The sequence below is a fragment of the Salvelinus fontinalis genome, chromosome 23 (assembly GCF_029448725.1).
Source record: "Salvelinus fontinalis isolate EN_2023a chromosome 23, ASM2944872v1, whole genome shotgun sequence".
Taxonomy (NCBI): Eukaryota; Metazoa; Chordata; class Actinopteri; order Salmoniformes; family Salmonidae; genus Salvelinus; species Salvelinus fontinalis.
Genome location: NC_074687.1, coordinates 16,443,814 through 16,467,506, shown reverse-complemented (window position 1 = coordinate 16,467,506; position 23,693 = coordinate 16,443,814). Strand labels below are relative to the sequence as shown.

Genomic DNA, 23,693 nt, shown 5'->3' with positions numbered 1-23,693 from the left:
TGGATGAATATTCTGATTGAATGTATGGATAACTTAATGCCTACTATATCATTCCTTCTAAACATCATTTCATTATTCTAGCTAATCTGTGGTTCTATTACAAACTGAAGTTTTTTGTGCGTAGTTATAGTAGTGGGTGTTAAAGCAGGCCCCAGTGTAATGACAGTGAAACAGAATGAGGTGTGTGTGTGTAGTGTTTATCAAGGTCCCAGTGTATTGAGGTCTGAGCCCCTGACTGTAATCTGGGTTATTTGACTAATCTGATTATTCTGCTCCGACTGGGGCTGCACTCACACACACACACACACACACACACACACAAGACATATGGGCTATCCGATTATACCTGAGACTGAGGCAGCAGTGGTCATTAATATTACTCCCTCAGTCGTTTGCACTGCCACACATTTACAAGAGCTTTTGGCTGTTTCACTACAACACACACGAGGACTAGCAGCAGTAGCAGAACCAGGATCTACTTGGGACCAACTCATTCAGGACACACTCCTAAAGGACTCATACGGATCTCTTTTGACAACAGGAGGCCTCGCAGGAACACTGTCTCATACAGCGACAGACACAAACCTACGCTTGTCAAGCAGAGGTGTCTAGTGAGAGGCTGAGGGACCAGGGAAGACTTTTCTAATGGAGCCAGCTGGTACTACTGCTGCTGCTGCCTACCCCCGGAAGATTCTGGACTATATGGAAGGCTTTCTGGTCTCTAAGGTAAAACACACACACATAGGATTCAAGTCCCATTCTCAACCACTGTTTGATGTGTGTGTTTGAGCCTGCCCTCTCTCCCCTAGACCCTGTTCACAGCCTGTGAGCTGGGTGTGTTTGACCTGCTGGCCTCGTCACAGCACCCCCTGTCTCTAGAGGAGGTAGCACTGGGAATCAGGGCCAGCCAGGACGGGACTGAGAGGCTCCTGGCAGCCTGCACCGGGCTGGACCTACTCAATACACACACACTGGACGGACAGGGTAATGCACACACCCACACACACACACACACACACTGGACGGACAGGGTAATGCGCGCACACACACACACATTGGACGGACAGGGTAATGCACACACACACACACACACCGGACGGACAGGGTAATACACACACACCCACACACACACTGGACGGACAGGGTAATGCGCACATACCCACACACACACACATTGGACGGACAGGGTAATGCACACACACACACACACACAGACACACATTGGACGGACAGGGTAATGCACACACACACACACACACACACACACACACACACACACACACACTGGACGGACAGAATAATGCACACACACTAGACGGACAGGGTAATGCACACACACACACTGGGCGGACAGGGTAATGCAAACACACACACACTGGACGGACAGTGTAATACACACACACACACACACACACACACACACACTGGACGGACAGGGTAATACACACACACACACACTGGACGGACAGGGTAATGCACACACACACACTTGATGGACAGAGTAACACACTGTCTCTCACTCACTCACTCTTTCATATACCCCTCTCTGTGTATCTAGTGATGTACAGTAACACAGAGCAGTCCAGTGTGTATCTGACCCAGTCCAGTCCAGTGTCCCTGACCCAGTCCATCCACTACAGCTCCAAGACCATCTACCTCTGCTGGCACTACCTGACTGACGCTGTGAGGTGAGTCCTCTCACCTGAGTTGTGTTCACCAAGGAGAACATGTTTGGATTTGAATTGAAACAGGAACCTGACCTTTGTCCCTCCAGGGAGGGCAGTAACCAGTATGAGAAGGCGTTCGGTGTCAAATCTGAACATCTGTTTGAAGCCCTGTACAGGTGAGACACACATACACACACAGCATATTCTCCTTCTCCTCCACACATTCTCTCCCTCTGCTTTCCTGCCTGGAGGAAAAGTGTCAGTGAAATGAGAAAAGTTGTGGAATGGCCTTGAGCTTTACAGTCAATCTAATGAGAATGGTATTTTTTATGGTTCAGGGATTTTCAAGGATCACATTTATTTTAGAACAAAACACTTTCTCTTCATTACTCTCTCTCTGTCTCTCTCACTCTTTCTCTGACTATCTGTCTGTTGTTGTTGGCGGTGTGAGAGGTGGCGAAGGACAGAAAGGAGGGAGAGGAGGGAGGAGAAGGAAACAGTTGTGAATCATTCAGGAAGCAGTTTATATTTGCTGGGCACAGCTGTCTGGCACTGTATGTGTAAAAATAGGTGTGTGTGTGTGTGTGTGTGTGTGTGTAGGTCTGAGGAGGAGATGGTAAAGTTTATGCAGCTGATGAACTCCATCTGGAACATCTGTGGTCGAGACGTGGTAACGGCCTTCAACCTCTCACCTTTCACAACCATCTACGACCTCGGGGGTGAGGAGTTGTGTGTGTGTGTGTACCATCTTGACATAAGGTGAAAGGTCACTGTGTAGAGTAGAGCTGTGTGTAATAACTCCAAAGACCACAGGGGGTAGCTGTGCAGCTACAAGCTGAGGCTGACACACACACACACTTTATTGAAAAGGAAAGCGAGTGAGGGAGAGGCTAGGGAGAGAAAAAGTTCTGTGCGTTTTGTTTCCCTTTCATTCTGTTTTCTTCTTTGATTCCTTCTCTCCCCTGTCCTGTACTATTGAACTGTTTGTGCGTGTGTCTATGATATGAGAGTGAGTGTGTTCAGAATACAGATTCCACTAAACAGAGTTCTGATAAAGCACACCCAACCTCAGGACTCAACAGTCTTCCAGACAGGCCAGGTTTCTACAAGTGTCTCTGTAGACACTGTCTGGGTGTAAAACCCACATAGAGATGACACATCACATCACAAATACACACCAGGGCTAGGCAGGCTCTCCTGTGACTCAGCACCTCATTGGTCAGTTAAGGATTATTGATCAGCTAATTAGTTAATAGGTTACCATGGCAACATAATCACCTGTTTATTCCTGTGATTATAAATATTATATTACACATCACTGCATCTCTCTCTCTCTCTCTCTCTCTCTCTCTCTCTCTCTCTCCCTCTCTCCCTCTCTCCCTCTTTCTCTAGGTTGCAGTGGAGCGCTAGCCAAGCAGTGTGTGTTGGTGTACCCAGAATGCACTGTGACGATCTTTGACCTCCCTAAGGTGGTAAAGACATCCAGAGAACACTTTGTTACCGACGACAACCAGAGGGTCAGCTTCCATGAAGGTAGACAACTCCTACACCGAGAGACAGCCAATCAGTGACCTCAGACAGAGCGATGGGAGGAGCCATTGTCTTTGACTGACAGTATTGTGTATTTGTGTAGGGGACTTTTTCAAAGATAAACTGCCAGATGCTGACCTCTATATTCTGGCGAGAATCCTTCATGACTGGACAGACGTGCGCAGCATAGAACTACTGACCAAAGTCTACAGGGCCTGCAGACCAGGTACACACACACACACACACACACACACACACACACACACACCTCCTCTATCTCTCTCTCTCATTCAGTCATTCTTTCTGGTGAGAAAGATCAGATGCGACTTGGCTGTGTCTCTGTGTGTGAGTGTGCAGCCAGGTCACCTGTGATACAAGTCAGTATTCAACGCCCATCCATGTCTGACGACTTCCTGAGATGACGTGGAAACCGGCCACTAGAGTCAACAGTGAGCGCTCTCATTCCTAAGGTTGCTAGTTCGAATCCAGCAATATCATTTTAGTTTTAAGCCTATCCCAAACCTTAACCCTTATCTTAACCATTCAGAGTTCATGTCTGAACTTAACGAGTATCTTAACCATTCAGATTTAATGCCTTATCTTAACTATTCAGAGTTAATGCCTTATCTTAACCATTCAGAGTTAATGCCTTATCTTAACCATTCAGAGTTAATGCCTTATCTTAACCATTCAGAGTTAATGCCTTATCTTAACCATTCAGAGTTAATGCCTTATCTTAACCATTCAGAGTTAATGCCTTAGCTTAACCATTCAGAGTCAATGCCTTATCTTAACCATTCAGAGTCAATGCCTTATCTTAATCATTCAGAGTCAATGCCTTATTTTAACCATTCAGAGTCAATGCCTTATCTTAACCATTCAGAGTCAATGCCTTATCTTAACCATTCAGAGTCAATGCCTTATCTTAACCATTCAGAGTCAATGCCTTATCTTAACCATTCAGAGTCAATGCCTTATCTTAACCATTCAGAGTCAATGCCTTATCTTAACCATTCAGAGTTAATGCCTTATCTTAACCATTCAGAGTTAATGCCTGACCTCAAACCTTATCTTAACCATTCAGAGTTAATGCCTTATCTTAACCATTCAGAGTTAATGCCTTATCTTAACCATTCAGAGTTAATGCCTTATCTTAACCATTCAGAGTTAATGCCTCACCTCAACCCGTATCTTAACCATTCAGAGTCAATGCCCTATCTTAACCATTCAGAGTCAATGCCCTATCTTAACCATTCAGAGTCAATGCCCTATCTTAACCATTCAGAGTCAATGCCCTATCTTAACCATTCAGAGTCAATGCCCTATCTTAACCATTCAGAGTCAATGCCCTATCTTAACCATTCAGAGTCAATGCCCTATCTTAACCATTCAGAGTCAATGCCCTATCTTAACCATTCAGAGTCAATGCCCTATCTTAACCATTCAGAGTCAATGCCTTATCTTAACCATTCAGAGTTAATGCCTTATCTTAACCATTCAGAGTTAATGCCTGACCTCAAACCTTATCTTAACCATTCAGAGTTAATGCCTTATCTTAACCATTCAGAGTTAATGCCTTATCTTAACCATTCAGAGTTAATGCCTTATCTTAACCATTCAGAGTTAATGCCTTATCTTAACCATTCAGAGTTAATGCCTTATCTTAACCATTCAGAGTTAATGCCTTACCTCAACCCGTATCTTAACCATTCAGAGTCAATGCCCTATCTTAACCATTCAGAGTCAATGCCCTATCTTAACCATTCAGAGTCAATGCCCTATCTTAACCATTCAGAGTCAATGCCCTATCTTAACCATTCAGAGTCAATGCCCTATCTTAACCATTCAGAGTCAATGCCCTATCTTAACCATTCAGAGTCAATGCCCTATCTTAACCATTCAGAGTCAATGCCCTATCTTAACCATTCAGAGTCAATGCCCTATCTTAACCATTCAGAGTCAATGCCCTATCTTAACCATTCAGAGTCAATGCCCTATCTTAACCATTCAGAGTCAATGCCCTATCTTAACCATTCAGAGTCAATGCCCTATCTTAACCATTCAGAGTCAATGCCCTATCTTAACCATTCAGAGTCAATGCCCTATCTTAACCATTCAGAGTCAATGCCCTATCTTAACCATTCAGAGTCAATGCCCTATCTTAACCATTCAGAGTCAATGCCCTATCTTAACCATTCAGAGTCAATGCCCTATCTTAACCATTCAGAGTCAATGCCCTATCTTAACCATTCAGAGTCAATGCCCTATCTTAACCATTCAGAGTCAATGCCCTATCTTAACCATTCAGAGTCAATGCCCTATCTTAACCATTCAGAGTCAATGCCCTATCTTAACCATTCAGAGTCAATGCCCTATCTTAACCATTCAGAGTCAATGCCCTATCTTAACCATTCAGAGTCAATGCCCTATCTTAACCATTCAGAGTCAATGCCCTATCTTAACCATTCAGAGTCAATGCCCTATCTTAACCATTCAGAGTCAATGCCCTATCTTAACCATTCAGAGTCAATGCCCTATCTTAACCATTCAGAGTCAATGCCCTATCTTAACCATTCAGAGTCAATGCCCTATCTTAACCATTCAGAGTCAATGCCCTATCTTAACCATTCAGAGTCAATGCCCTATCTTAACCATTCAGAGTCAATGCCCTATCTTAACCATTCAGAGTCAATGCCCTATCTTAACCATTCAGAGTCAATGCCCTATCTTAACCATTCAGAGTCAATGCCCTATCTTAACCATTCAGAGTCAATGCCCTATCTTAACCATTCAGAGTCAATGCCCTATCTTAACCATTCAGAGTCAATGCCCTATCTTAACCATTCAGAGTCAATGCCCTATCTTAACCATTCAGAGTCAATGCCCTATCTTAACCATTCAGAGTCAATGCCCTATCTTAACCATTCAGAGTCAATGCCCTATCTTAACCATTCAGAGTCAATGCCCTATCTTAACCATTCAGAGTCAATGCCCTATCTTAACCATTCAGAGTCAATGCCCTATCTTAACCATTCAGAGTCAATGCCCTATCTTAACCATTCAGAGTCAATGCCCTATCTTAACCATTCAGAGTCAATGCCCTATCTTAACCATTCAGAGTCAATGCCCTATCTTAACCATTCAGAGTCAATGCCCTATCTTAACCATTCAGAGTCAATGCCCTATCTTAACCATTCAGAGTCAATGCCCTATCTTAACCATTCAGAGTCAATGCCCTATCTTAACCATTCAGAGTCAATGCCCTATCTTAACCATTCAGAGTCAATGCCCTATCTTAACCATTCAGAGTCAATGCCCTATCTTAACCATTCAGAGTCAATGCCCTATCTTAACCATTCAGAGTCAATGCCCTATCTTAACCATTCAGAGTCAATGCCCTATCTTAACCATTCAGAGTCAATGCCCTATCTTAACCATTCAGAGTCAATGCCCTATCTTAACCATTCAGAGTCAATGCCCTATCTTAACCATTCAGAGTCAATGCCCTATCTTAACCATTCAGAGTCAATGCCCTATCTTAACCATTCAGAGTCAATGCCCTATCTTAACCATTCAGAGTCAATGCCCTATCTTAACCATTCAGAGTCAATGCCCTATCTTAACCATTCAGAGTCAATGCCCTATCTTAACCATTCAGAGTCAATGCCCTATCTTAACCATTCAGAGTCAATGCCCTATCTTAACCATTCAGAGTCAATGCCCTATCTTAACCATTCAGAGTCAATGCCCTATCTTAACCATTCAGAGTCAATGCCCTATCTTAACCATTCAGAGTCAATGCCCTATCTTAACCATTCAGAGTCAATGCCCTATCTTAACCATTCAGAGTCAATGCCCTATCTTAACCATTCAGAGTCAATGCCCTATCTTAACCATTCAGAGTCAATGCCCTATCTTAACCATTCAGAGTCAATGCCCTATCTTAACCATTCAGAGTCAATGCCCTATCTTAACCATTCAGAGTCAATGCCCTATCTTAACCATTCAGAGTCAATGCCCTATCTTAACCATTCAGAGTCAATGCCCTATCTTAACCATTCAGAGTCAATGCCCTATCTTAACCATTCAGAGTCAATGCCCTATCTTAACCATTCAGAGTCAATGCCCTATCTTAACCATTCAGAGTCAATGCCCTATCTTAACCATTCAGAGTCAATGCCCTATCTTAACCATTCAGAGTCAATGCCCTATCTTAACCATTCAGAGTCAATGCCCTATCTTAACCATTCAGAGTCAATGCCCTATCTTAACCATTCAGAGTCAATGCCCTATCTTAACCATTCAGAGTCAATGCCCTATCTTAACCATTCAGAGTCAATGCCCTATCTTAACCATTCAGAGTCAATGCCCTATCTTAACCATTCAGAGCCAATGCCCTATCTTAACCATTCAGAGTCAATGCCCTATCTTAACCATTCAGAGCCAATGCCCTATCTTAACCATTCAGAGCCAATGCCCTATCTTAACCATTCAGAGCCAATGCCCTATCTTAACCATTCAGAGCCAATGCCCTATCTTAACCATTCAGAGCCAATGCCCTATCTTAACCATTCAGAGCCAATGCCCTATCTTAACCATTCAGAGCCAATGCCCTATCTTAACCATTCAGAGCCAATGCCCTATCTTAACCATTCAGAGCCAATGCCCTATCTTAACCATTCAGAGCCAATGCCCTATCTTAACCATTCAGAGCCAATGCCCTATCTTAACCATTCAGAGCCAATGCCCTATCTTAACCATTCAGAGCCAATGCCCTATCTTAACCATTCAGAGCCAATGCCCTATCTTAACCATTCAGAGCCAATGCCCTATCTTAACCATTCAGAGCCAATGCCCTATCTTAACCATTCAGAGCCAATGCCCTATCTTAACCATTCAGAGCCAATGCCCTATCTTAACCATTCAGAGCCAATGCCCTATCTTAACCATTCAGAGCCAATGCCCTATCTTAACCATTCAGAGCCAATGCCCTATCTTAACCATTCAGAGCCAATGCCCTATCTTAACCATTCAGAGCCAATGCCCTATCTTAACCATTCAGAGCCAATGCCCTATCTTAACCATTCAGAGCCAATGCCCTATCTTAACCATTCAGAGCCAATGCCCTATCTTAACCATTCAGAGCCAATGCCCTATCTTAACCATTCAGAGCCAATGCCCTATCTTAACCATTCAGAGCCAATGCCCTATCTTAACCATTCAGAGCCAATGCCCTATCTTAACCATTCAGAGGCAATGCCTTATCTTAACCATTCAGAGGCAATGCCTTATCTTAACCATTCAGAGGCAATGCCTTATCTTAACCATTCAGAGGCAATGCCTTATCTTAACCATTCAGAGGCAATGCCTTATCTTAACCATTCAGAGGCAATGCCTTATCTTAACCATTCAGAGGCAATGCCTTATCTTAACCATTCAGAGGCAATGCCTTATCTTAACCATTCAGAGGCAATGCCTTATCTTAACCATTGAGGCAATGCCTTATCTTAACCATTGAGGCAATGCCTTATCTTAACCATTGAGGCAATGCCTTATCTTAACCATTCAGAGGCAATGCCTTATCTTAACCATTCAGAGGCAATGCCTTATCTTAACCATTCAGAGGCAATGCCTTATCTTAACCATTCAGAGGCAATGCCTTATCTTAACCATTCAGAGGCAATGCCTTATCTTAACCATTCAGAGGCAATGCCTTATCTTAACCATTCAGAGTCAATGCCTTATCTTAACCATTCAGAGTTAATGCCTGACCTCAAACCTTATCTTAACCATTGAGTCAATGCCTTAGCTTAACCATTCAGAGTCAATGCCTTAGCTTAACCATTCGGAGTCAATGCCTTAGCTTAACCATTCGGAGTCAATGCCTTATCTTAACCATTCGGAGTTAATGCCTGACCTCAACTCTTATCTTAACCATTCAAAGTTAAAGCCTTATCTTAACCATTCAGAGTTAATGCCTTATCTTAACCATTCAGAGTTAATGCCTTATCTTAACCATTCAGAGTTAATGCCTTATCTTAACCATTCAGAGTTAATGCCTTATCTTAACCATTCAGAGTTAATGCCTTATATTAACAATTCAGAGTTGATGCCTGACCTCAACCCTTATCTTAACCATTCAGAGTCAATGCCTTATCTTAACCGTTCAGAGTCAATGCCTTATCTTAACCATTCAGAGTTAATGCATTATCTTAACCATTCAGAGTTAATGCCTGACCTCAAACCTTATCTTAACCATTCAGAGTCAATGCCTTATCTTAACCATTCAGAGTCAATGCCTTATCTTAACCATTCAGAGTCAATGCCTTATCTTAACCATTCAGAGTTAATGCCTTATCTTAACCATTCAGAGTTAATGCCTTATCTTAACCATTCAGAGTTAATGCCTTATCTTAACCATTCAGAGTTAATGCCTTATCTTAACCATTCAGAGTCAATGCCTTATCTTAACCATTCAGAGTCAATGCCTTATCTTAACCGTTCAGAGTCAATGCCTTATCTTAACCATTCGGAGTCAATGCCTTATCTTAACCATTCGGAGTTAATGCCTGACCTCAACTCTTATCTTAACCATTCAAAGTTAAAGCCTTATCTTAACCATTCAGAGTTAATGCCTTATCTTAACCATTCAGAGTTAATGCCTTATCCTAACCATTCAAAGTTAATGCCTTATCCTAACCATTCAGAGTTAATGCCTTATCTTAACCATTCAGAGTCAATGCCTTATCTTAACCATTCAGAGTCAATGCTTTATCTTAACCATTCAGAGTCAATGCCTTATCTTAACCATTCAGAGTCAATGCCTTATCTTAACCATTCAGAGGCAATGCCTTATCTTAACCATTCAGAGTTAATGCCTTATCTAAACAATTCAGAGTTAATGCCTGACCTCAAACCTTATCTTAACCATTCAGAGTCAATGCCTTATCTTAACCATTCAGAGTCAATGCCTTAGCTTAACCATTCGGAGTCAATGCCTTATCTTAACCATTCGGAGTTAATGCCTGACCTCAACTCTTATCTTAACCATTCAAAGTTAAAGCCTTATCTTAACCATTCAGAGTTAATGCCTTATCTTAACCATTCAGAGTTAATGACTTATCTTAACCATTCAGAGTTAATGCCTTATCTTAACCATTCAGAGTTAATGCCTTATCTTAACCATTCAGAGTTAATGCCTTATCTTAACCATTCAGAGTTGATGCCTGACCTCAACCCATATCTTAACCATTCAGAGTCAATGCCTTATCTTAACCGTTCAGAGTTAATGCCTTATCTTAACCATTCAGAGTTAATGCCTTATCTTAACCATTCAGAGTTAATGCCTTATCTTAACCATTCAGAGTTGATGCCTGACCTCAACCCATATCTTAACCATTCAGAGTCAATGCCTTATCTTAACCGTTCAGAGTCAATGCCTTATCTTAACCGTTCAGAGTCAATGCCTTATCTTAACCGTTCAGATTCAATGCCTTATCTTAACCGTTCAGAGTCAATGCCTTATCTTAACCGTTCAGAGTCAATGCCTTATCTTAACCGTTCAGAGTCAATGCCTTAGCTTAACCATTTGGAGTCAATGCCTTATCTTAACCGTTCAGAGTCAATGCCTTATCTTAACCGTTCAGAGTCAATGCCTTATCTTAACCGTTCAGAGTCAATGCCTTATCTTAACCGTTCAAAGTTAAAGCCTTATCTTAACCGTTCAGAGTTAATGTCTTATCTTAACCGTTCAGAGTCAATGCCTTATCTTAACCGTTCAGAGTCAATGCCTTATCTTAACCGTTCAAAGTCAATGCCTTATCTTAACCGTTCAAAGTTAAAGCCTTATCTTAACCATTCAGAGTTAATGTCTTATCTTAACCATTCAGAGTTAATGCCTTATCTTAACCATTCAGAGTTAATGCCTGACCTCAAACCTTATCTTAACCATTCAGAGTCAATGCCTTATCTTAACCATTCAGAGTCAATGCCTTATCTTAACCATTCAGAGTCAATGCCTTATCTTAACCATTCAGAGTCAATGCCTTATCTTAACCATTCAGAGTCAATGCCTGACCTCAACTCTTATCTTAACCATTCAAAGTTAAAGCCTTATCTTAACCATTCAGAGTCAATGCCTTATCTTAACCGTTCAGAGTCAATGCCTTATCTTAACCGTTCAGAGTCAATGCCTTATCTTAAGAATTCAGAGTCAATGCCTTATCTTAAGAATTCAGAGTCAATGCCTAACCTTAAGAATTCAGAGTTAATGCCTAACCTTAAGAATTCAGAGTTAATGCCTAACCTTAAGAATTCAGTGTTAACCCCCTAGAGTCGATGTCCGCTCCCCCGCGGAAATCTAAATAGCATAATAAAAAATCTGGATAAAAATCGGTCAGTTTAAGGTGGAGATGTCGCACCTCCTCATCTGGTGTGAAAGGTGACAGAGACACAGCAGTGTTTGTCAGACCATGAGACATCCCGAAAATCAGTCTTCTCACAAAATCATCTGTAGCATCTGACGGTTGACTGTCACAAACACGATGGTGTTCTCCATTTTGCTCTACGACCACCACAAGGTTCTTGGGGCTCGTCTGAAGTCGGTACAGCCGATCTGCCAACTTCTGTACTCAAGTACTGTATATTGAGACTGTTTAGTGCCCAAAAGAAGGGGTTAAATACAAGTTGAAAAAGTATAATAATGTTTCCTGATCTTTCTTATATCTCTCAGATATTGGACAGACATTTCAGAACAAACTTCCTACCTTTTTTTTTGTTATACTTCAAGGGGTCTTAAAATTCTGAATCAAATAGCAAATTTATCCTTGGTATGACCTTCTTAAAACAATTCCATATAGCTTAGTAGGGTTAATGCCTGAACATAACCTTAAACACTTATAAATTTGATGTTTCGAACAACCTTGAAATTTGAGGTTCGAGAAGCATGAATGGACGTCCTATTCTGACGTGAGACTGTGAGAGCTAGTAGCCAAATTCTGTTTGTCGTTGTCTGTGTGTCCCATAGCTGCACTGTCATAAATCCACCCCTCTACTTACTCGTCGTCGCCCCCCCCCCCCGGGTGACTGTGTCAAGAACAGCATCCTATCAGACAAGCCCACAAGTAGCCACACAAACACTATGGTCTTTGAGAGCTCCGCTGTAGCCAGAGGCTTGTTACATAACACAAACACACACTGGCAAGAACATAACACACACACATATTCCGCAGAGATGCAAATGAGGATTTTCTTTTAACCTTCAGCTCAACCTTCTGATAGAAACTAACAGAGTAAGCAGCAGTCTGGGAAGGACAACTGAGGAAGAACACAGCCAGGCCATCGTAGCCCAGAGCCAAAGAACGCAATCAGGCACTCATTATATGTTTTCTGTGTTTGTGTGCGTGTGTATGTGAGTGTGAGATTGTGTGTTTGTGTGTGTGTGTCTGTGCGTGTGTGTGTGTGTAGGAGGCGGTGTGTTGGTGGTAGAGGCGTTGCTGTGTGAAGACGGGTCAGGGCCTCTGACAGCCCAGCTGTACTCTCTGAACATGCTGGTGCAGACGGAGGGGAAAGAGCGGACGGCAGCAGAGTACACTGCCCTGCTGACAGCCGCAGGGTTTCAAAACATACAGGTGGAGAGGACAGGCAAGATCTATGATGCTGTCCTGGGACGCAAGTAGAGTCTCTATATCTACTGTTGATGTTGCTGATGTACAGATCTGCTATCTTAATTTGATCGCTCTGTTGTCGCAAAGAATTTTCAAAATGCATTTTGTAGTGTATTCAAGGTTTGAAAAGGCTTCTTAAGTTTGTAATTTCCACTACAAAATGGCAGACTTGATTAACGGAAAATGAATCAACCCCTACAAAATTATAGATGAATTACAATCTACATAATAATTCACATTTCCCGTTGCTGGAGGTTTATTATTAACGGGGTCAAATGAAATGATAGACCGTTATTATCTCTGTAGACCTGTCTATCTCTGTAGCCTAGGTAGTAAACCTATTGTCTTTGTAATCTTTATTTGTATGTTTAAACCTTTGTTCTTCTGATATGATAGAATATTTACCCATTAAAACTGTGTTGTTCTACAGTCAATGTTCGATTGGTTCTCTGATTTGTTCTCTGGGGAGGAAGGGTGGAAGTAAAGTAGAGGGGGGTTCAAGGACATTCATCCTCCTCTTCTCTTCCCCTCCTCTTCACCAGACTAATCTGGCCTCAGGCTGGTTCACTTCACACGAACACTCTGTGATGATGTCACTGTTCTTTATCCAGAGGCCTTTGCATGACGCTCCTGTAAGACAACTGCTCCAGGGCATACTGGGGATACACTCACAGCCACTGACCATGTGTGTGTGTGTTTGTGAGTCTTGGTTATTCTTGGCAAAAGTAAACTTTTTTGTAGAGGTTATAGCAAGATTTTCCTACTGTATATTTTGGCAAGAAAACCACATTTTGCTGTAGGAATATTGTTTAAATATTAGCTCTGCATGGGCTCCTGAGTGGCGGTTTAAGGCACTGCATCTCAGTGCTTGAGGCGTCACTACAGACACCCTGGTTTGAATCCAGGTTGTATCACAACCGACTGTGATCTGGAGTCCCATAGGGAGGCGCACAAATTGCCCAGCGTTGTCCAGGTTTGGCCGGTGTAGACCGTCATTGTAAATAAGAATTTGTTCTTAACTGACTTGCCTAGTTAAATAAAACGGTCGGCCCTGGTCAAACAAGGCCTTGTTTGATTGTAAGTATTTAGGTGATAGTGTCCTTGTGGTTGGAGTGTCCTCTTGAGATTGGAAGGTTGTGAGTTTAATCTCTGGCTGAGTCATACCAAAGACTGTAAAAATGGGACCTGATGCATCTCTGCTTTGCACTCAGCATTAAGGAGATAGATTGGGGGTAAGGCCCTATGATAGACTAGCATCCTGTCCAGCCAAGATACACACACTTCTCACAATTCAATAAAAAACTTTTTCTGATGTAAGCCTGCTTTTCTCCAGTATATACATTCAGTTATTCATGCTGAGGTCTCTGTGACAGCAGTATTGAGCTGAGGACGAAGCCTGTCTGCCCTGTAGGCTACACGCACGCACACACACCAAAAACTATTTTTTTCCCACACATTCATTACCAGACACCTGTGGCCAGCAGACTCTTACTCTCTGAATGATTGCACAACTCTGATTCCTCATCGGTCCTCCCCCTTCCTTCCTCTTCCTCCTGCCAGAAGTAGACTGGTGTGGGTTAGGTTAGGGCTGTGGGGTTGGAAGGTTAAAGCTGTTGTGAGCGGACCAAGTAATTGGGCATCACTCTAAAGCGGGAAGGTGGAACAAATGAGTCAGGAGTAGGTTTTCTTGATTGAACACAGTTCTATATTGAGGGCATTTGGTCAACACAAACACTCCAACATAATCAATGAAAATCTCCCAAGGAAAAAATAACATACATCTTCTCCAGATCCAACAGGAACACAATACGATTGTCTTTAACCTACAACAAAAGTCACGGGATTGTCACCGTCTTAATGGTTCTTCAGATAGCTCCTCTGTCTCGGTGGCCATCTTCCAGAGATAGTTCTTCCTCCCTCTTCCCTGGTTCCATACTCTCTCTTATAGGGGAAGGCGAATATCTCATTAGTAGTGTCAGCTGTGCTTAATTGCCTCTGGTTACCTTGTCTCCCATGCCTTGTTGGGCTACTATCCGTGAGCCCAGCCTGCCCTCTGGTGGTCCTTCCACACTGTGTAAAGATGCTTCAATGAATCTTGAATATATTATATTTTCTAAGGGCTTCTCTTACTAAGTACTAATTCAGGGTTTCTAAGGGCTTCTCTTACTAAGTACTAATTCAGGGGTGGGTCTCAACACGGTGTGTGTCTGTCCATGTGTGTGTAGCTGTCTGTCTCTGAGGACCATATATCTCAACCCTGATAATCACTTATTCCTCTCCCTCTCTCTCTCCCTTCATGAGCAGTGAGGTTTATAATAATGAATGTAAAACTGGACAGAGAGACAGGTACTGAGGGGTGAGACAGTGATCTTTGTAATGTAACAAGACAGTGAGACAGGTATTGAGCAGTGAGACAGTGATGTTTAAGGTTAAATGGATGCGGTTGCTGTGGGTGACTGCTGCCAGGGGAAAATGGCCTTTAAAAACATCCAACCACAGTTCAACTCATTAGCATATTCCCAATGATTAATTGTAACGGTCCTAGGCCTGTCTCTCACAGCATCAGGCCAGACACACGCACTTAAGCATGCGCGCATGCACGCACACACACCACATAGCACACACATACACAAAACAGAACGATTGATCAGTTCTGCCACTGTTGATTAAGATCAAGTCTGGCTAAAGTCAGCTGTGTGCAGTCATGTCTGTCAGTGGAGAAAGCTTGGTACTCATTAGATTATGTGGATAATTAGCCAGCTCCACTCTCATTATCTGTACATGGCAACATAATGAGCTGCAGCAAGGACAGCAAACATTACTACTGTCTGTCTGTCCGTCCGCCCGCCCGCCCGCCCGCCGGTCTGTGTGCATGTGCCTCCGTTGCTGAAAAAATGTTATAGTTGTATGTAGAAGGCCTTAGTGACATTACTCCTGTCTGTCCGTCCGTCTGTCCGTGTGCCCATCTATCCATCCATCCATCTGGCCCTCAGTGACATTACTACAAACCTCTGACTATCCAAGCATGCTGCACGTTGCTCTACATACGTATACTGTCACTATAAATGCATAGAGACATTTTATAAATAGATCTTCCTCACATTTTAGGAACCAACTGTAGGCTACATTAAATGTATAAAAATTCAGAAATTCAGCGACGGGAAATGAGAGGAGCAGAGAGAGAGAGGGGCTTCAAACGGCTGCTAGATTCTCTTCCTCCAAGCTGTCACTGACTCATCCTAACAAGTTTCAAAATATAGATTATTTAAATGTCTAAAGTTTGGGTTTTGATAATATGAATGTCTAATACTGTACCTACTGTGCATACATAGATACGTAATGAAAGTGGTTTGGGTTGGATGAGAAGGAACCTTGCCTGAGACACGAAGGCTCCCTGAGCTAATGCCTAGTCTTTAAATCAGTAATACAGTCTCCAGAGAGTCCTGGTTAGTATTATGTGTGTTCCAGCAGGTGTTTCCTGTGTGTAGCAGAGAGAACCAATCATTATGGTAATGCATCAGACAACTATCAGATGGGCTTCCCTGCTGCTGCTGCTGCTGCATGGGATAAAGCTGCTCATATCTTATTCTGACACTGGAGGTGTGTGTGCGTGTGCGTGTGCATGTGCCTCCGTTGCTGAAAACATGTCATAGTTGTATGTAGAAGGCATAAGGATAGTATTGCTTATTTGCTGTGTTTCTGTGTGCGTGCACATGTGTTTGCTTGTGTGTGATTACGGAGAGAACGGCAGTGTGTGATAGCTGCCGCATTCAGAGAGGCTGTAAAGCTCAGAGCTGATGATGACCGGAGAGAGGAATAGCTACAGTTGAAGTCGGAAGTTTACATACACTTATTTGGAGTCATTAAAACTCGTTTTTCAACCACTCCACAAATTTCTTGTTGACAAACTATAGTTTTGGCAAGTCGGTTAGGACATCTACTTTGTGCATGACACAAGATATTTTTCCAAAAATTGTTTACAGACAGATTATTTCACTTATAATTCACTGTACCACAATACCAGGGTCAGAAGTTTACATACACTAAGTTGACTGTGCCTTTAAACAGCTTGGAAAATTCCATAAAATGATGTCATGGCTTTAGAAGCTTCTGATAGGCTAATTGACATAATTTGAGTCAATTGGAGGTGTACCTGTGGATGTATTTCAAGGCCTACCTTCAAACTCAGTGCCTCTTTGCTTGACATCATGGTAAAATCAAAAGAAATAAGCCAAGATCTCAGAAAAAAATTGTAGACCTCCACAAGTCTGGTTCATCCTTGGGAGCAATTTCCAAACGCTTGAAGGTACCACGTTCATCTGAACAAACAATAGTACGCAACTATTCACACCATGGGACCACGCAGCCGTCATACCACTCAGGAAGGAGACACGTTCTGTCTCCTAGAGATGAACGTGCTTTGGTGCAAAAAGTGCAATCCCAGAACAACAGCAAAGGGCCTTGTGAAGATGCTGGAGGAAACAGGTACAAAAGTATCTATATCCACAGTAAAACGGGTCCTACATTGACATAACCAGAAAGCCCGCTCAGCAAGGAAGAAGCCACAACTCCAAAACCATCATAAAAAAGCCAGACTACGGTTTGCAACTGTACGTGGGGACAAAGATCATACTTTTCGGAGAAATGTCCTCTGGTCTGATGAAACAAAAATAGAACTGTTTGGCCATAATGACCATTGTTATGTTTGGAGGGAAAAGGGGGATGCTTGCAAGCCAAAGAACACCATCCCAACCGTGAAGCACGGGGGTGGCAGCATCATGTTGTGGGGGTGCTTTGCTGCAGGAGGGACTGGTGCACTTCACAAAATAGATGGTATCATGAGGAAGGACAATTATGTGGATATATTGAAGCAACATCTCAAGACATCAGTCAGGAAGTTAAAGCTTGGTCGCAAATGGGTCTTCCAAATGGACAATGACCCCAAGCATACTTCCGAAGTTGTGGCAAAATGGCTTAAGGACAACAAAGTAAAGGTATTGGAGTGGCCATCACAAAGCCCTGACCTCAATCCTATAGAAAATTTGTGGGCAGAACTGTAAAAGTGTGTGCAAGCAAGGAGGCCTACAAACCTGACTCAGTTACACCAGCTCTGTCAGGAGAAATGGGACAAAATTCACCCCACTTATGGTGGGAAGCTTGTGGAAGGCTACCCAAAACCTTTGATCCAAGTTAAACAATTTGAAGGCTATGCTACTGTCGTGTCATTGACTATGCCAGATTAATTGCTATGACATGCTATTCTATAAAATAATTTCTCCGTAATGAATATTACCTGATTGAACTAATCATGTAAATATGAATTAACTAGAGAGGGACACCACGAAATAATATTTATTGAGCTGTTAACTTTCGAATAAACTCTTAAAGATTTAGTAATATTTTACTAAATAGCAGTCACATTAATCGTCATTTTATTCAGTCTCATCTGAAAGTTGTAAGTCCTTGATTATCTGCAAGAATCCTGGCTAACAAGTTGAATCAGCAATACAAAATTGGGTTTAATTATTTATTTACTAAATACCTAAGTAATCACACAGAAACACACATACACAATTAAATCATAACTTGATCACAAATTACGTCATACAGAAAAACGTCCCTGGCGGGCAGAATCGATATGACAGCTTGTTACACAAAGGGAAGGGGGGGAGTCCTAGTGAAAGCGCGGGAGACTTGAACATAGGCGAGCTGTGCTATCGTAAATACAGTATCTTATGCATTCTAAATTACCGCCCATTTGAAGAGGAAAATGCAATCAATATTTACTCTGAGCTGCGCTTCAGTAGGTTGGTGGTAGATGGCCCGTGTCGCCAACCCGAGTCCTCTGTCCTTTGAAGAATGTCTCTGGTGGTCACGGGATACGTTGTGTATATTAGACGGGATACTTGGACTGTCCTTCCGAACCTGCGTTTAGCTGTTGCTAACTCAAAGGCTAGGAGATATCACTTCTGTAGTGAATACGAGTTCAAAGTTCATACCATTCACAATCAAAGTCCATGCTGATGTTGGCTTCATCTATAGTGTTTATCTGAACCATTCTGACACTGGATCGTCATCCTAGCATACCCGGAACAGAAAGTTATATTCTGGTTCGTGACTTTATATAGTGGAGGGAGAGGGGTGTGTCTGAAAAGTCTATTAACCCATGCCTCTTCACAGGGGCGGACCACTGTGAGCAGAGGAAAACTTATGAAAGCACAGATCTCTCATTTGGAAGCTAAAATTACATTTCACCTCTTCACAAATAATGTCATATTCAAACATTTGAATTAAACAACAATTCCATGTGAATCCGATATCTCTGACATTTAGACTTTCCACAGTAGAGTTTATGACATTCTATCATTGATGAGAATGTGTCAGAGGGCAACCGAACTGACATAATATACCTTAAGTACCACCGCATATGTTCAGTTGGTCGGATCACCAGAATATAGTTCATTTCCCCCAACTTCTGATGTTACCAGAACCTCTATGTTAACCCATGGGTTTCCTTATGTCACATCAGTTATAGTAGGGAGAGAGAAAAAGGGGGAAAGAGGTATTTATGACTGTCATAAACCTACCCCCAACCCAACGTCATGACACTACCAAATACTAAATAAGTGTATGTAAACTTCTGACCCACTGGGAATGTGATGAAAGAAATCAAAGCTGAAATAAATCATTCTCTCTACTATTATTCTGGCATTTCACATTCTTAAAATAAAGTAGTGATCCTAACTGACCTAAGACAGGGAATTCTTACGAGGATTAAATGTCAGGAACTGTGAAAAACTGAGTTTAAATGTATTTTGCTAAGGTGTATGTAAACTTCTGACTTCAACTGTATGTACCTTCAGAATTTATTCACAACCCTTCGTTTTTTCCACATTTCATTGTGTTACAAAGTGGGATTCAAATGGATTTAATTGTCATTTTTTGTCAACAATCTATACAAAATACTCTGTAACGTCAAAGTGGAAGAAACATTCTAACATTTGTAAAACATTTATGAAAAAATAAAACATTAATATACAGTATCTTGATTAGATAAGTAGTCAATATGTGTTAGGAATCACCGTTGGCAGTGATTACGGCTGTGAGTATTTCTGGTAAGTCTCTAAGAAATTTACCCACCTGGATTGTACAACACAGGTCCCGTGTGGCTCAGTTGGTAGAGCATGGCGCTTGCAACGCCAGGGTTGTGGGTTCAATTCCCACTGGGGGACCAGGGTTCAATTCCCACGGGGGGACCAGGCTGAATATGTATGAACTTTCCAATTTGTAAGTCACTCTGGATAAGAGCGTCTGCTAAATGACTTAAATGTAAATGATTTGCCCCCCAAAAAATTCAAAATTCTTCAAGCTCTGTCAAATTGTTGATTTCAGGTCTTGCCATAGATTTTTAAAGCAGATTTAAGTAAAAACTGTAAGTTGGCCACTCAGGAACATTCACTGTATTCTTGGTAAGCAACTCCGGTGTAGATTTAGCCTTGTGTTTTAGGTTATTGTCCTGCTGAAAGGTGAATTCATATCCCAGTGTCTGGTGGAAAGCAGACTGAACCAGGTTTACCTCTAGGATTATGTCTGTGCTTAGCGCCATTCCGTAAATGTTTTATCCTGTCCTTAACTATTACAAGCATACCCATATCATTATACAGCCACCACTAAGCTTGAAAATATATGGAGAGTGGTACTCAGTCATGTGTTGTCATGGATTTACCCCAAACATAACACATTGTATTCAGGACAAAAAGTTTGCAGTGTTACTTTAGTGCCTTGTTGCTAACATGATGCATGTTTTGGAATATTTTTATTCTGTACAGGCTTCCTTCTTTTCACTCTGTCAGTATTGTGGAATAACCTTAATGTTGTAATTTTCTCCTGTCACAGCCATTAAACTCTGTAATTGTTTTAAAGTCACCATTGGCCTCATGGTGAAATACCTGGGCGGTTACCTTTCTCTTTGGCAACTGAGTTAGGAAGGACGTCTGTAACTTTGAGTTTACTGGGTGTATTGATACATCATCCAAAGTGTAATTAATAACTTCACCATGCTCAAAGGGATATTCAATGTCTATTTTTTTTAAATATTTACCAATCTACCAATAGGTGCCCTTTTTTGCGAGACATTGGAAAACCTCCATGGTCTTTGTGGTTGAATCTGTCCTTGATATTCCCTGCTCGACTGATAATTGTATGTGTGGGGTACAAAGATGAGTAGTCATTCAAAAATCATGTTAAACACTATTATTGCACACAGGACTGAGTCCATGCAACTTTTGTATTACTTGTTAAGTACATTTTTACTCCTGAACTTATTTAGGTTTGCCATAACAAAGGTGTTGAATACTTATTGACTCAAGATATTTCAGATTTTCATTTTTCATTAATTTCAAATCATTTCTAAAAACATAATTCATTATGGAGTATTTTGTGTAGTGTGTTACTTCGGGCTGTAACACAACAAAATGTGGAGAAAGTCAAGGGGTGTGAATACTTTCTGAAGGCACTGTATGTATGAGTTTAACAGAAATAATTGTGGGTGACCGAGTGAGTGAGTATTATGTGCTGTATGTATGAGGTAAATAATAGGAGCTGAAATCAGCTGGATCCCCACAGCAGCAACAAACAGAGATCTCAGGACGGAAGACAGCTGCACACTTGAAAGAGAGGGTGAAAAAGACTCAAATATAGGAGAGAGCCGGACCCCTGGTACCGGAGTGCCCAGAGCTAGTGACTTGGGGCCTGACTGAGCTACAGACTGTGAGCTGGGGGATGTTAGGCCTATCGGGACAGAAAGCGCTGTGCCTACTGGGATAGGAAACTAGGGACATAGCATAGCAGGAGACTGTAAAGGCACTAGGTGATCAGGGAACTGAGGACTAAGATGTTCTTGACCTGCTTGGGCTATAGGTGCTATGAACTGAGGACCTAGTAGGGCAGAGGGTGAGGTTCTAGAGACTGGAGCTAGCAGGGTAATAGCAGTAGTGGCCAGCAGAGACCACAAGGTGGTGACAGGCAAGTCCCACCAGGCAGGGGCTGACAGACCGGGCCAGCCTAAAGCAGATTGGGGGCAGGCAGACACCATTGGACGGTGACAGGTTGGACTTGGAAGGTAGGATGAGGTAAACCCCACCAGACAGGGTCTGACTGACATTCTGATACTGTCACACTCTGATTTCATTCACCTGTCTTTGTGACTGTCTCCACCCCCCTCCAGGTGTCACCCATCTTCCCCATTATCCCCTGTGTAATTATACCTGTGTTCTCTGTTTATCCGTTGCCAGTTCGTCTTGTTTGTCAAGTCAACCAACGTTTTTGTTATCAGCTCCTGCTTTCCCAGTCTTTCTTTTTCTCGCCCTACTGGTTTTTCTGTCCTGACTCTAAGCCCGCCTTCCTGACCACTCTGCCTTCACCTGATCCTGAGCCTGCCTGCTGACCTGTACCTTTGCCCCACCTCTGGATTGTTGACCCTGCCTACCCTGACCCTGAGCCTGCCTGCCATCCGGTACCGTTGCCCCACCTCTGATTTACTGACCCCTGCCTGCCTTGACCTGTCTATTGCCTGTCCCTGCTGGATTATTAAGCCATTGTCAACTCGACATGTCTGCATCTGGGTCTTACCTTGATTCCTGACAGATACGTTGGCTGGAGTAGGGTGCTCTCTCAGGGTGAGCTCTGGTAACTCCTCCTTCCCTGGAGAGGGCTCTAGCACCACTGTGATCCAAGACTGGGGCTGATGGCGACTCTGATGCTAAAGGTGAGGGCGTTGTCGAGGGTTCATGCTGATGGAGGCGCTGATGATCAGCTTTAGGCTTGAGAGAGTGATGTGGGGCTGCAGGGGTTAAATCTTCAGCATCCTCTTGAATATGAGCCACAGCAGCTGGCAGTGAACGAGATGGTGCATAAGAAAGGGGACTGGTCAGCCTCCACTTGGTCAGGATGGGCATCCCTTTTGGTGACCAATGGTGGTGATCTTTTCCTCATCGTAGATACTGAGCTGGCCCTCCGTGGTGTGCTGGTATGAGCCTGTGACACTGGAGGTTCAGCTGGTTGTGGGCGTGGTTTGGCTAGTGTAGCCATGTTTTCACCATAGTGGTACCTCCAAGTCACCCCACTTGTATCAGCCAATGATAGTTCACTGTTCCCTGTGCATCTCACGGAACCCTGCTCCTGCTGTCAGAGTGAGATCACAGTCAGAAGAGTATGGACTTGCTGGACTGTTCCTCATGTTTATTGTATTTTTGTATTTGACCCGTGTTTAGTGCGTGGATCTAATTGTAAGTACTGTTAGAAATGATTGGGATTTTAGTTGGGTGTTGCTAAGGCAGAGTATTTATGATGTTTATAAGGTTTATTTAGTTATTCGTTTTCCATGTGCGTCATGCTACTTTTAGCCTGCTAGCCAAGATGTTAGCCAGTCATGCTAGCTTGTAATGATGTGTACCACATGTCTCGTTTAGGATAACCTATATATTATGTTCATATTGTCTGGGTATGCATATCATTATGTTTATGGACATATACAACCACTGTGTAGCTTCATGCTACCATGTACTGTATTAAGCCTTAGCCTTATGTAGCATTTGCCTCATTTAGCTTGCCATTCTCGGGGAGCAGTTACAATCCCACGTTGGTCATCGTCTTGTGCACCTGCGCAGATTCTGTTTACAGTACGGTCACGTTTCAGTTGCTAGAGCAGATACTTTTTGTGTCATTGCATTTGTGTAGATGTGGCCTATGCTTATCAATGGTCATTCTCTGTTGTGTGCATTATTCACTTGTATGCTTCATTGTATCTAGTCCTACAATTGTGGTAATACTT

General features: G+C 42.5%; 1 protein-coding gene across 1 annotated transcript; it reads left to right on the top strand.

Moving 5' to 3' along the window:
* Nucleotides 1-83: 83 nt before the first annotated feature.
* Nucleotides 84-13,291, top strand: asmt (acetylserotonin O-methyltransferase). Its single transcript, XM_055878047.1, has 8 exons — nucleotides 84-726; nucleotides 810-984; nucleotides 1,559-1,688; nucleotides 1,775-1,843; nucleotides 2,268-2,386; nucleotides 3,060-3,200; nucleotides 3,301-3,423; nucleotides 12,663-13,291. The coding sequence occupies exons 1-8, from the start codon at nucleotides 646-648 to the stop codon at nucleotides 12,872-12,874; spliced, it is 1,050 nt and encodes a 349-aa protein (XP_055734022.1). The 5' UTR covers nucleotides 84-645; the 3' UTR covers nucleotides 12,875-13,291.
* Nucleotides 13,292-23,693: the final 10,402 nt, after the last annotated feature.

What these genes read in the sequence shown, in the direction of transcription:
- asmt (XM_055878047.1), top strand. Translation starts at nt 646, where the DNA reads ATGGAGCCAGCTGGTACTACTGCTGCTGCTGCCTACCCCCGGAAGATT. An exon ending in AAGGCTTTCTGGTCTCTAAG is followed by an intron (nt 727 to 809) that starts GTAAAACACACA and finishes TCTCTCCCCTAG; the next exon opens with ACCCTGTTCACAGCCTGTGA. An exon ending in TACCTGACTGACGCTGTGAG is followed by an intron (nt 1,689 to 1,774) that starts GTGAGTCCTCTC and finishes TTGTCCCTCCAG; the next exon opens with GGAGGGCAGTAACCAGTATG.